We start from the raw sequence: 13,785 nt of genomic DNA, 5'->3' as shown, positions 1-13,785 counted from the left end.
GGAGAAGAGAAAGACAATGACAAATATTCCCTTACACAGTTAATGATGTCAGTATTGCCCTAACCCCAAAACCAGAAAAGGACAGTACAAAAATAAAAAAGAACACTATAGACAAATATCCCTGATAAACTAAGACTCAACAATCCTCAAAAAAAAAAAAAAAAAAAACCTAGCGAACTAATTTCAAGAATACATTAAAATGATAATACATCAACACCAAATATGATTTATTTCAGGGTTATGGGAATGATTCAACATAAAATCTACTAATTTCATCCATCATGCTAACAAAAGGAAAAATGAAAATTATGTGATCATATCAGTAGGTGCAGAGAATGCATTTGGCAAGTTTTAACATCTTTTTAAGATAAAAACACTCAATAAAATGAAATAAACTGAAGGAATGTAAACATTATAAAAGCCATATATGAGAAACCCACAGCCAACATCATACTCAATGTTGAAACGCTGAAAACATTTCCATTAAGATCAGGAACTAGACAAGTATGTCCACAGTCACCACTATTGTTCAACATAATATTCAATAGCCTCGAAGGAGCAATTGAGAAAGAAGATATAAAAGGAATCCAAATTGGAAAAGAAGGTGTCAAACTGTCACTAGTTGCAGATGGCATGACAACATACATAGAAAACACAATGGCTCTACCCCAAAGTTATTAGAAATAAAGTGTCAGAATACAAAATCAACACACAAAAGTCAGTTGTATTTCTATATCTGAAGAAAAGGAAATAAAGACTAATCTCACATAGAATCACACTAGAAAGAATGAAATATCTGAGAGTAAACTGATTGAAGAAGGTGAAGGAACTATATTTTGAAAACCTCGAGACTCTGGTAAGGGAAATAAAAGAATACAAAGAAACATAAAGACACTCCACGCAGAATAAGCCTTAAAATAACCAGATTGGGGCCACCCTAGTAATGTATGGGTTAAGTTTCAGTGCTATCATGTATCACCTCTGTGAGTATGACCCCTGAACAGGAAGCTGACCCACATATGGTACAGCAGACATCTCCTGTCTCTGCCTCCTTCTAACTTCAGCAGTGTGTTTCAGTAGATCCATCTGTTCTGCTCCCCACTCTGTCTCTGGTGAATCCTCTCCTCTTCCACACCTCTTGCAAACACCCCAGTTCTTCTATGCATAAATAATCTTTAAAATAACCATATTACCTGAAGCAATTTATAGATTCAATGCAATATCCATCCAAACCCAAATAACTCTTTTCAAAGTAATTGAGCCATGATATACTTTATATGGACCAACACAATGCCCCATTTTATTTTAATATAAAATGTAATGTTTTATATTACACAGAAACAGTAATCAAAACAGTATGATATTAAAGCAAAAATAGAAACAGACTAATGGAATAGATAAAAAGCCCAGATATTAAACCCACACAAAAAAATGAACATTTTTAATTAATCCTTGACAAAGACGCCACAATCATCAAATGGACTAGAGAAAGTCTCTTTTACAAATACTATTGCTAACCACATGAAAGAAAATAAAACTAGGTCCACATTTAAGTCTATACATGAAAGTCAACTAAAAAGGGATTAAAAGACCTGGAAATAAGAACCAAACCTGGAAGTATAATGCCACCATTACTGCCTTTTCTGTCAGGATAGCTTCTATGAATCAGGGTCAAAGGAAAAAAATTACACTTTACACAACTGATAAAAAGTTACTCTTCAAGATACACACACTGCATCCATTAAACAATAAACAATCCGAACAAGCAATCCACCAAAACGGATTAAAAAAGGAGAAAAATGTACATCATCTCTCTTAACCAGGGAGATGCAGGTCAAAATCACAGTGTGCCATCATTTCAGTCATGAGAATGTCACATACTAAGAAAAAAGAAAAAAACAACAACTACCAACTGTTGGAGGGCAGACGGGAAAACTATTACACTGTTGGTGTGAATGTAAACTGGTACAACCTTTTTGAAAAGCAGTCTGGATTTTCCTTAAAAATAGAAATACCATATGACTCAACAATTTTACTTGGGATATCTATTGGAAGTACCACATGCTCAAAAAATTATATGTTCTACATTATTTACTAGCATATTATTTGCCACTATTACCGCGTGCAGACAAGCTCAGTAACCAGACAGATGATTGGATTAAGAAGCTGTGGAAAGGCCCTACCTGGTGGCTCAAGGGGTTAAGTCTCATCACTATGAAGCTGTCCACAATCACTGCAGCACAAGTTCCATCCCTGGCAGGGAGGCGACACACATAGAGCAGCAGACCTCTCTCGTCTGGCCCACTGCTCCCCTCAGCGGTGTATTTCAGTCAATCTGCCTGTTCTGGCCCCCACTCTGTCTCTGATGAATCCCTACACCTCTGGCGTGTATCCCATCTCTTCTATGAATGAATAAATAAATCTTTAGGGCCCTCCCTGGTGGCGCAACAGGTTAAAGCGTAGCACTGCCAGCGAGTAGCAGCCACATCAGTGCAAGTTTGATCCCAGCCCCCGGAGGTGATCTACATGGCGCGGCAGACCTCTCCTGACCCGCCCGCTGCTCCCCTCTGCAGTGTACTTCGTTGATCTGCCTGTTCTGCTCCCCACTCTGTCTCTGGTGAAACCTCTCACCTCGCCTGTACCCCAGTTTTGCATGCATAAATAAATCATTTAAATCAATCTTAAAAAAGTTTTGGTGGCCCTCCCTGGTGGCGCAGCGGGTTAAAGCACTGCACTGAGAATCTGAAGCCGCTTCCGCATGAGTTTGATTCCCGCCTGCCCAGGAGGTGACCCACATGGCGTGGCAGACCTCTCCTGACCTGCCCGCTGCTCCCCTCAGCAGTATACTTCGTCGATCTGCCTGTTCTGCTCCCCTCTCTCTCTGGTGAAGCCTCTCACCGCCCCTGACCTGTACCCCAGTTCTGTATGCACAAATAAATAAATCTTTAAAAAAAAAAGTTGTGGTATATCCACACAAAGTAATATTATTCATCTATAAAGAAAGAAAATTTTGCCATTTGCAGGAAAATGGAAGGAGTTGAGGGAATTATGGATACAAAAGCAAATCATAATGACAAAGACAAGTACTGAACACTTGCACTTTCAATATTTTACAAATATTGAACATTTACATTTTCAAAAAAACAAATTTAGTGGACACTAGTAAATGAGAGTTCTCTGAGATGAAGGGGACTGGCAGAGGAAGGAAAATAGGCAAAGGAGCAGTATGGATGATCATGGGAAAATAACACAAAATAGAAAAAACATGTTCAAAAGAACAAGAAATTTATGACAGACAATTAAGATAAAGACCTAGACACTGATCCTAAAAAGACACACAGATTATCTATCAGCCCATGAAAAAATGCCCAATGTCCCTTGTTTGAAGGGAAATAAAAATCAAATCAAAATTTCAATTAGACATCACCTCACAGGTATGAGAATCTCAAGAACAACAAAAACTGAAACAGCAAGTATGATGAGAATGTGGAGAGAAATAAGGAGCTTTTCATTTTCTGTTGATAGGAACACAAATTTGTGCAGCTTTTATTGAAAACAGAATGGAAATTCTTTTTAACAAACTAAATGTAGAAATACCACATGATCCAGCAATACCACAGCTATTTATCTGAAGAATATGAAAACTCTAATTTGAAGACATATGTACTCCTCTTCTGTCTTGCTGAACTGGCTAAGACATTCTCTAGCTATTCAAAAAGGAGTAAGCCTAGTCTTATTCCTAATCTTTGAGGGAAACAGTAAGTCTTTCACAATAAACATTAAATTAAATTAACTGTAGGTATGGTGTTTTTATTCTTCTCTGCTCTGTAATATGTTGGTGATGTTCCTTTCTCATTAATTTGCTGAGAATTTTTATCATGAGTGGGAATCAACTTATGTTAAATGCTTCACCTGCATAAATTGTTGTGATTTTCCTTCCAAAGATTGTAAGTCAGTATGGCTAATTATGATGACTTACTTCTCAATTTTGAAGCAATGTTGCACTTCTCAAATAAACAAGGAACTTGGTAGTTTGTTTTTCTTTTTACCTATTGGTAAATTCAATCTGTTATGATATGCTCAAGTCAGCAATGACAGATTGTTCTAGGAAGACCTGTCTTGTCCCTTTTCTGGGACAGTTCTGGGTCTTTCTCATTATTTCCCTTCTGTCTTAAATTTGACTTCCACTGCCACTCTTCTGAGAAAATAGAATACTATAAATTTCCTGTCACAAATGCAAGCACATACATCTCATGTTTTTTTTTTTAATCCTTCATTCTCACCCCTTTAGAGAATGCATTCCTGATTTGATATTAGTGAATGACTCCACTTACACCTAGATCACACCTAAAAAGAATCCTCAAAGCAGGCTTCTCACCATCAGTAGTTGAATGTGTTCAAATAGTTTACACTTACATGCTGCTCAGTTTTCAAGTCACTGAAGCTTGTCTTCTGTTAAGATCTATTCCTTGGAAATGGCTCATCAAGGGGAAAGGATTGATTGAGCGTAGAATGGGGGTGTAGGTCAGAGGTGAGGGGGTGGTGGATAGGGGTGGAAAGATTCACCAGCGACAGACTGGAGAGCAGAACAGGTGGACTTACTTAAATACACTGTTCAGGGGAGCAGCAGGAGAAACAGGAGAGGTCTGCTGCACCATGGGAGTCAGCTCTCTGGTGGGTCAAACTCAGTCATAGTGGTGATGGCACTGAGACGTAATCCCTAGGTCACCAAGGAGACCCCGGAAAATATTCTATTTAATAGTCACTTCAGTGGACACACCTCAGATATTTCGTTATTTCACATCATCTTGTCTATCTCTTGGCATCTAGAAAACCATGTCCTGTGGGTCATCCATTATTCCTCCTATCAGTCCATTGTTTATTGGTAGTATTTGAGAATTTTTGCTCTCCTTGTCCATTTAATACTTGTCTTGCCAAGATTCCATCCTGTATCTCTTCTGTGTCATTCTCTTGTGCCTTTAGAAAGAAGAAACTACCATGAACCTGAGGGAAGCTGGTGTCGGTATCTAACAGAAACAGACTGGAGCACATCCTAGCTTAAGTGCTTAGGCAAAGCACAAGTTACCTTTGCTGTTCCACTCTCTTTAAGCCGTACCATTGATTCCCATTATAGGTTCCCAAAATTTTAATCTACACCTTTGTTGCTTCTCTTATCTATTTCACTCCAATAAGTGGGTATTTGTTTAGATGCCCCTATGTGGCCAGAGAGATCAAACTCAACATATATAAAAATGAATTCAGCACTTTCCGCATAAACTTGCTTTTATTTTCGCTTACAAACCTGACACCACTCTATCTTGTATGGGATATCTAGCTATACCCCTGAATTCTTTGTCATTCTTATCTGTAGTATTTAATCAAGGACACAAACTTTTATTCAAACTTTACCTTTTCTCCTTGGATATATGTCTTGTTCCAGTGCAGGGCTATGATACATTCTGTATGTTTGGTATCTTTATTTGCTCTCTACTTCATATTTTCCTTAATATTTCATAGAATCCTTGTAAGCTCTTAGTATCTTTCATCCCAAGCCTTTTCTTCCCCTTCTTACCTATAAATTAAATCACATGGCCATTCACCTCATGTTTAATCCAGAACCCCAACGGTCCACATTCATTCCTTTATCTCATTAATTAAACCATTCCACATTCCTTAACTGAGTTCAGAGTCTTGAAGATGTCAGACCCAACATGTCAGCGGCTATTTTGGCATATCTTGAGCTTTCAGCATTTGAGCTGCAACACTTCCTTGTATCCCTTCTATGTTAGAAGGAGCAAGGGAACGCAGCAGGGGAAAACAGTAGCTTTTTCTTATATCCCTTCACTGGAATACAGCTGAAAGGCTGAGAAATTGAATCTTTACTTTATATTGCCTAAATTAGGAAGACAGACCAGAAAAGAGTATTTTTTGTTGCTTGTTGATAAACCCATCTGAATACCATGTCTGCGTAATCAAAATCCTAATAAATGGGGAAAATATTTTCACATAATACAGTGGATAAAGGACTGATATCAGAGATCTACAAATAGCACACACAAATCAACAAAAACAAAGCAAACAAATTAGTCAAAAAAAAAAAAGGGTGAAGTATAAAAAGACACCCAAAGAAGAAATGCAAATGGCCAACAGACATATGAAAAAATGTTAAACATCACTAATTATCAGGGAAATGCAAACCAAAATAAGCAAACAAAAAACACCACCTCATATCAGTGAGTCTAACTCACATTTAAAAACAAAACAAAACTGGAAACAACAAATGTTGAAGGGGATGCTGGAGGAGAAAAAAGAACCCTCTTACACTGCTGATGGGAATGGAAACTGGACTAGCCACTATGGAAAGCTGTGTGGAGCTTCCTCAGAACACTAAAAATAGATCTACCATATGATGTGTTGATCCCACTCCTAGTAATCTACATTACTAGTAGTCTCCTAGTAATCAACATTAATTTGAAAGGAAACTGGCACTCATGTTAACTCAGCACTATTCACAATAGGTAAGATATAGAAACAACTTAAATGCCCCAAAAGAGACAAATAGATTAAAAAGTTTTGGTATATTTACACAATGGAATAGTACTCAGTGATCAAAAAAGACAAACACATGCCATTTGTAGCAACATTGATGGAGCTAGAAGAGATTTATACCAGTGGAACTAAGTCAGAAAGAAAAAGATACATATCAGATGATTTCACTTATATACTGAATATAAAGAAACTAAATAAAAGGTCAAGAAAAAGACAAAACTAGCAAGTTGATAATAGATCTGAGGGTGATGGATAAGGGTCAAAGCAGGGCTAGGGAGAACGCAAAGGTCTGTGGTGATAGTTCATGGGTGATATGGTTGGTAGGAGAACTACAGGGATTACACTTGAGGGGAGAAACCAATTACTGTACAAAAATGAACAATGATGCAATAAAATAAAAGCCCCATCCAATAATAAAGAAGACCATACAGTCCACTTTTTCTTCCTCTGGAATCACTTTCCCTCTGCTCTTTGTCAGATCTCTTCTAACCCTTCAAGTATCAGATTAAATTCCAACTTTTCAGAAACCTTATTGCTAAGTATCCCATCTTAACTGACCTCTTCCATCTTTATCACGCTAACAAAGTAATTTCTTTCATTATCTTGCCCAAATCTGTAACTCATACTTAATGACTTGTTTACCTGTTTTTGTTGTACTCTGTGAACACTATGAGTCTATCAGCATAGCTATTTATCTCTAGTTTCAAAGGATATTTTTGTTTAATTCATTAAAGTGTGCCCAGTACCCAGAATAATCTTGTCATGTAATGAAGTTCAATAATTGCCTTTCAAGTAAATATGTAAGCAAATGAATTAAAATAGTAAATGCTATATGATTTTTTTTAAATATACACATGAAACTCTTTAGACATGAGAAATGTGTAACATAGTTAAGGACTCCATGCACTTAGTGGATGAAACAAAGAATAATGGGATAATTAAAAGAAAAGACGGGATGCCTGATTACGATTTGAAGAAAATCAAAACCAAGGGAGGTTCTTGGAAGGGTACCTCCTAAATCAGTAATGCCCTTACATTTGAAATTACTCATGCCTTTGAGGACCTTTGAGTGCATCTTCAGAATGGTAATTTTCTTTTTTTAGCTGATGTTCTAGTCTCTTAAGCATTTCTGAAGCTCTTTTCCTTCTCTGTATGCTGTTCCCAACACTTTAATGTTGCTGATCTGTTCTCACATGTAGACATCAATTTATGTGTGATTTCTTGGGGGAGGTCATAGCTGGCTGCACCTGTCTGGGTCTCCCAGCCTTTGCATATCTCCTAGGTCAGCGTTCATGGCAATGAAGTGTCATTTTCGTGATCCGTCTGTTTCCATCAATGCACCAAGTGATCGGTTGACACGGGACGTTATCTGTTGTGTTCACCACTGCATTCCTAAGCCTCATGCTGCACCTATAGTATCCTTCTTACATAAAGTAAGCAAAAATGTATTTTCTACATCTATATCAGTGTATAAGAACACCAATGTCTGTTCAGTTTTGCTAATTCAAACTATTGACTTTTATTATACCCAATCACTTATCATATAAAAATGCCTTAGTTTGATAATAAGCATAATTGGATTTTTTTCATGGTCATGCTTGATATCCATACTTTCTTTGGAGCACTGGTCTATTTGTTTCCTGACCTATTAACCTAGGCCAAAAATTTATTTATTTGTACCACTTCATGTTTTAAAAACTACTTCACATCTATTAGAGTGATTATTATCATAAAGATCAGAAAGAAGTGTTGGTAAGGATATGGAGAAAGCAAAACCTTGTACGCTGCTGTAGGAATAGAAATTGGTGTTGCAATTATGAAAAACAGTATAAAAGTTCCTTAAAAAACTAAAAACAGAACTATCATATGGTCCAGCAATACATGCATTGCTATACATTTATCCCAAGGAAACAAAACCATTCTCTCCAAAAGATACTTGCAGCCACATGTCATCATTGCTGCATTATTTACAAAGGGAAAATATGGGAAATTTTTAAATTTCCTGTAGCAAGTGAATATATCAGGAAAATGTACTACGTGTGTTGTGGAATAGTATTCAGTCGTGAAAAATAAGAAAGCTTGCTATCTACGACACAAATAGTTCTTGTGGCCACTGCCAGACAAAGAAAAACCACATATTATGTCATTTCTATGTGGAATCGAGAAAAAATTCTCAGATAGAGATAACATATGGGAGCTTTTCAGAGGTGAGTGGTGGGTAGGATAACATGTGTGAGCTCCAAAGTTTCAGTTACAGGATAAATAAGTTCTGGTTATGTAATGTACCGCATCATGACTATAAGAAACAGTGCCCTATGACATATTTGAAATTCACTAGTAAAGTTTGTAACTATGTGATGGTGGACGTTAACTAAGATTTTAGCCACCATTAAAAATATGTAGCAATCATTTTGCAATATACATATGTATCTAAACATTGTTGTATGGTAATTAATCATATAACACCAATATGTTATTTATCCATTATATCTCACAAAGATTAAATAAGTAACGAACTACAAACCCATTAGATACAGGTCCATTTTCTCAGTGCAGCCAAATAATTGAAATGATTCACTTGAAATATTTCTTGTTTACATTATTTTCTTGCATTGATCTCAACTCGTCTATAGTTCCTCTACTTTACACAGGCATAGGTTGATTCGGGAAAGTGGTGGCCTTGGGGAGGTAACAACTGCAGTGCGTCTCTGGCAACCCCTCAGAGGCTGGAATGGGGTGAGGTTGGGAGTGAGGAGAATGACTGAAGTTTTCAGTCTGCAAAGGAGAGGGAGAAAAAGGAGCCTTCAGTAAGATCAGAAGTCACAAACTTCAGAAAACTGGAAAAGATAGATGAGTGGTGGGTAGGACAACATTTATAATAGTTGAAGTTTCTTAACTCATGTACCAAGGTCATTTATAGTAGTTCAGGTTTCTTAACTCATGTACCAAGAACATATCAAGCAGATACATTTATTGGTCCCTAAATTAAGCTTCAAGGAAATGGTAAAAATAACAGAGTTGTTACTTTATGTATGTGACAATCTAGAAAAGAGAGGCAAACTGAAGTTAGTACAAACAACACGTGTATGTGAGCTAAAATTTTAGGTCGCTATTGGGGTAATGCTAGGGGACCCTGCGCTGCTTTGAAGGCCTGGAAGTATTCATGAACCTGGTAGGTAACACACAGGCGGCGAGGGCTTTCCAGGCTTTTCAGGCAGAGGAAATACTTAACTACATAATAAGTTCATTTGAAGCCCCCCCCCCCTTTTTTTCCCTATTCAACAATGGTACTGTACAAGTCAGTTATTTCTCTCTCAGAGCAGCTTCTATCAGGTGGTATTCTATTTTATATTAACTTTACAAAGGCTCCTTTTACCCTTGTGACTTTAATACAATGAAATTAATTCCAATGAAATTCATGTGTGGGCGTTTGTGAGGCTCCAGGTGGCAGGGTGAGGAAGAAAAGGCCCAAGTCACGGGGCATTAGGAAGCCTTACCCACCACACCATCTGGGCTTCACCACGCTGTTTTCTGGACTGGAATATCGAGATCTGCAGACCGCTTCCTGAGCAACCTCTCTCAGTATCTTGCAGGTAAACCACTTGGATATTATTGACAAGCTCTCCACCTTTTCAATCCAGAGTCCAGTGAAAAACTCTTGAGTTACTGAAAGTCCCCTCTGGGTGCCCCAAGCTGCTGCAACACAGAGTAGCCATCCTGAATAACTGTTTCGCTTCTGGGAAGCCTCTTCCTCTAGGCCAAGAAGCTCTGCTCACATGCCTGGCTGGGGCCAGCCCCTCCTGTATCAGGACTGATATGGCTGATGTGCTGTTGGTGAGCTTGGGACAACTTTGAAGAGCTTCTCCTTGTCTCTCCTAGCAGAAGGAGGTGACCTCAAAAATAGGGGCTTACGTGAGAGCTGAGGGGTCTGCCTGCTGATGACAGCTAGGGGGATTCAGAGACGTGTAGGGGACTGACAGTTGTTGCCAGGAGTCAGCCCAACAGTGAGGAAATGATTAGGGCATTAGGGGAAATGAGTAGGTCACCCAGTGTGGCAGAAGTGACAGCTGGGGGTCCTGCTCCAGAACTGGGACATGCTGAATAGCCCCACAGTTTTGAAGGGGCAGCTTTGTTTTGAGCCTGGAGATATTTCTTGGGTAATGTGGGAGTAAAACTTTTTAATAACTTAAAAATATCCAGACACTCAGCTTGGCTCTGGGTAAGAAGTGCTCTCAGAGCCAGCCAAGCTTGAGGGATTGCAGAAATGCCTTCCTGCCCCTCATGGGAGATGTCACAGGAAGTCTACCGGCAGGGGATGGATTCCATCTTGGCAAGTGAGGCTTCTGGGGGCATTTTTAGCACCTGGACCCACCTGTTAGGCAACATCATTAAGTGTCGGGAATCTTGGCTCCCAAATCAAATTATGATTCCCTCACCTAAATATAACTGCATTTATTTCTTTAGGGGTTCATGTAATACATATGTTCCCCTCAGAACTTTTCTCCAATCTTCTGAAGTTTAATTTCTGATCTTATTGAAGCTTCCTTTTTCTCCCTCCCCTTTTCAGACTGAAAACTTCATTACTCCCAGTCCTTTCTCCTCACTCCCACCCTCACCCTATTCTACCTCTGAGGGGTTACACACAGGCACACTGCAATTCAGTGGTGTTACCTCCCAAGCCCATCATCCTTCTCCCCGCCCACCTCCCTCCCCACATGCCCATGCCTCTTTGGCATTGCTGGTCAGAGAAGCCTTCTTCGTCTCAGCTTTTCCAGAAAAGCCCATGTTTCAAATCTTGGCTTTACAGCTAGGCAGGGACCTGATTTGCTTAAGTCAATTAATCTGTCAGAAAAGAGAGTTGAACAATCAGAATGATTGCTTTCTTTAAAAGACTAGTGCCAATTTTTAAAAAGTCCCTAGCCTTGTGAATGTGTTTGTGTATTCAGGGCAGGAGGCAGAGTACACTCGAAAATGGAATTTTAAAAAACATACAAAAAATAAAAGACAGGGGTAGTGGCCAGTTGTAGGTAGGGAGGGAAAACTACAAGCTCTGGACTCATTCTATCTGGGTTCAAATCCTGTTTTCCTCTCACTAAACTTTATGACCCAGGGAAAGTTACTTAGCTATTTTGTTTCTCTATTTCCCCCAAGGTACAGATGTATTAACTGTCTACCTCACAAGGCTGTTAGGGTTAAATGAAAGGAGAAAATGCAGCTAAAGGGCTTAGCACAATGCCGCAATTTGAGTGCCAACAAAACACAGCTATTAATTTTAATCAAATGTCAAAAATGCAACAAAGGAAATTGTTACTTCTATGACGTGTTTTTAGGAGCCATTTTGCATTTGTATTTTCTGTCAAATTTATGTTTTTTTATGTGAGTTACCTTTTAAAACCAAAATCATGAACTTCACACACGTGTGAGGAATGAGTACCCTGCCCCCACCCGACCTCCCATGCCAGGGGGCAGTTGTATTTTGCTCATGTCATGAAACGGAGATCGGAGTTACTCCCAGCCCCTACCACCTTGTTAAAAAGAGAAAGCACACTTCCAAAAATGATTGTATCACAAGAATCTTTAATGTTTAAAGTTTACTCACGGTGGGGGTGTATTTGTGTTTAGTAAAGTGTGCCAAACCACTTCAGTTCACATCACCACTCTCCACAGGGACGTTTCTGTGCCCAATGAGGTCATAGGGACAAGGGCCTTGACACTGCTGTCAGGTCAGCTCTGCGGGCGAGTTCTTCCCAACTCTCCAGGCACAGTCCACCCCAAGACACATCTTCCCTCCCATATAAAAGAATAAGATGGAAAATTTCTCAATGTAGTTCATAAGTTTAGCACGTCTCTGGTACAAAAATTCAAGAAAGGTAGAGCACAGAAGCGAAAGCACCAACCGAGCTTACTTATAAACGAACATGCATACGTTCTACACACTACAGGATAGTACTGAAATGAATACAACATTGCATTAAAAGGTATAAAAGCACAGTACTGAAAACTGAAAAGTTACACGTGAAATACTGCACTGTAAATCGTGAATACTCTAATGTCCCACCCCCGCCCCTCCACCGCGCTGGGGAGGGTCAGAAACCATGACTCTGCCTCCAGACCTTGCTAGTCCTCGGAGACACTGCTGCGGGGGCCGTGGGCAGTGGGACCGGCCTCCCGCAGGGCTCTGGCCTCCTCCAGCGCCTCCCTGTATCGGGAGGGCCAGGCCTGGGGGTCTTTCTTAAAGACCCTGGCCAGGAACTCCATGATCTGCATCTTGGTGATTTCGCGGCTGGCACGGGAGCCCCAGAAAAACTCGTACTCGGGCGGCTCCACGTGGGGGACGCGCTGGTATTTCAGGTAATTCTGCTGGACGAACTCCTCGGTGATGAGCCTTCTCACGTCTCCGAAGGTGGAGTGCTTCTTCCAGGGCCGCAGCCCCAGGATGCGCAGCACGTTCCAGACGGCACTCTCCCGGGCTCCGCGGCCCTTCACGTAGATGAGGCTGAGAATCATCAGCAGGAGGCCCGTCATGGGCATGCGGTTGCTGAGCGCGACCCTGTCCAGCTCCTCGGGCTCGAGCGCCTTGACGAGCGAGAACTCCATGGTGTGCAGGCTGGTCAGCCTCAGGTGCAAGCCGAAGACGCGGGCGAGGATGAGGCTGGTGCGCCTGAGGATGCTTCGGCACCATTTCTTGTAGCTGCCGATGACATCCTTCACCATGTCTGGGAACCAGATGATCATCCTCTTCTGGTCCTTGACCAGCACGTACCACATGAGCTCGTGTGCCTTCTGCACCAGCTGGGCTGGAGCCGGCGGCGCGGGGCCCGGCTGGGCCGCGTTCGGGGCCTGGTGGGCGCGGTCTTCCTCTGCGGCCTGCTGCAGGGCCTTGGGGTCTCCCTCTTCCATGGGGGCCTGGGGCGGCGGCGAGGCCAGAGGGGCGTCGGTCGGGCCTACTGGAGGGTTCTCGGGCTCCGCAAGGGTTGCGGCCTCAGGCGGGGATGGAGGGGCCCCCCCGGGAACCTCCGGGATGCTGTGCACCTCGCAGCTGGAAGCCTCGGGTGCAAAGTTGGGGTCGCACCCATCCTTACTTTGTTCGGACATCTCTGCTCCGTCTGCCAAGGGCAGGGCCTCTGCGTCCAGCAGCTCTTCGAGCCTGCGCTCCCTCTGAGGACTCCTGGAGAGGAAGTGCGCGTTGCTGCCGCTCGGCGCCTTCCGCAGCGGCCGGGCGGGGCGGGGCGGCGG

At 41.2% G+C, this 13,785-nt stretch overlaps 1 protein-coding gene across 1 annotated transcript; it reads right to left on the bottom strand.

Annotated features, from left to right (window-relative positions):
- Window positions 1-12,106: 12,106 nt before the first annotated feature.
- LOC101633219 (necdin) lies at window positions 12,107-13,753 on the bottom strand. Its single transcript, XM_004693073.2, has one exon. It carries the CDS (start codon window positions 13,642-13,644, stop codon window positions 12,667-12,669), a length of 978 nt encoding a protein of 325 aa, XP_004693130.1. The 5' UTR covers window positions 13,645-13,753; the 3' UTR covers window positions 12,107-12,666.
- Between the last annotated feature and the right edge of the window lie 32 nt (window positions 13,754-13,785).

Source organism: Condylura cristata, unplaced genomic scaffold (assembly GCF_000260355.1).
Source record: "Condylura cristata isolate star-nosed mole 26May11 unplaced genomic scaffold, ConCri1.0 scaffold00035, whole genome shotgun sequence".
Lineage (NCBI taxonomy): Eukaryota > Metazoa > Chordata > Mammalia > Eulipotyphla > Talpidae > Condylura > Condylura cristata.
This window is presented reverse-complemented; position numbering and strand designations above follow the sequence as displayed.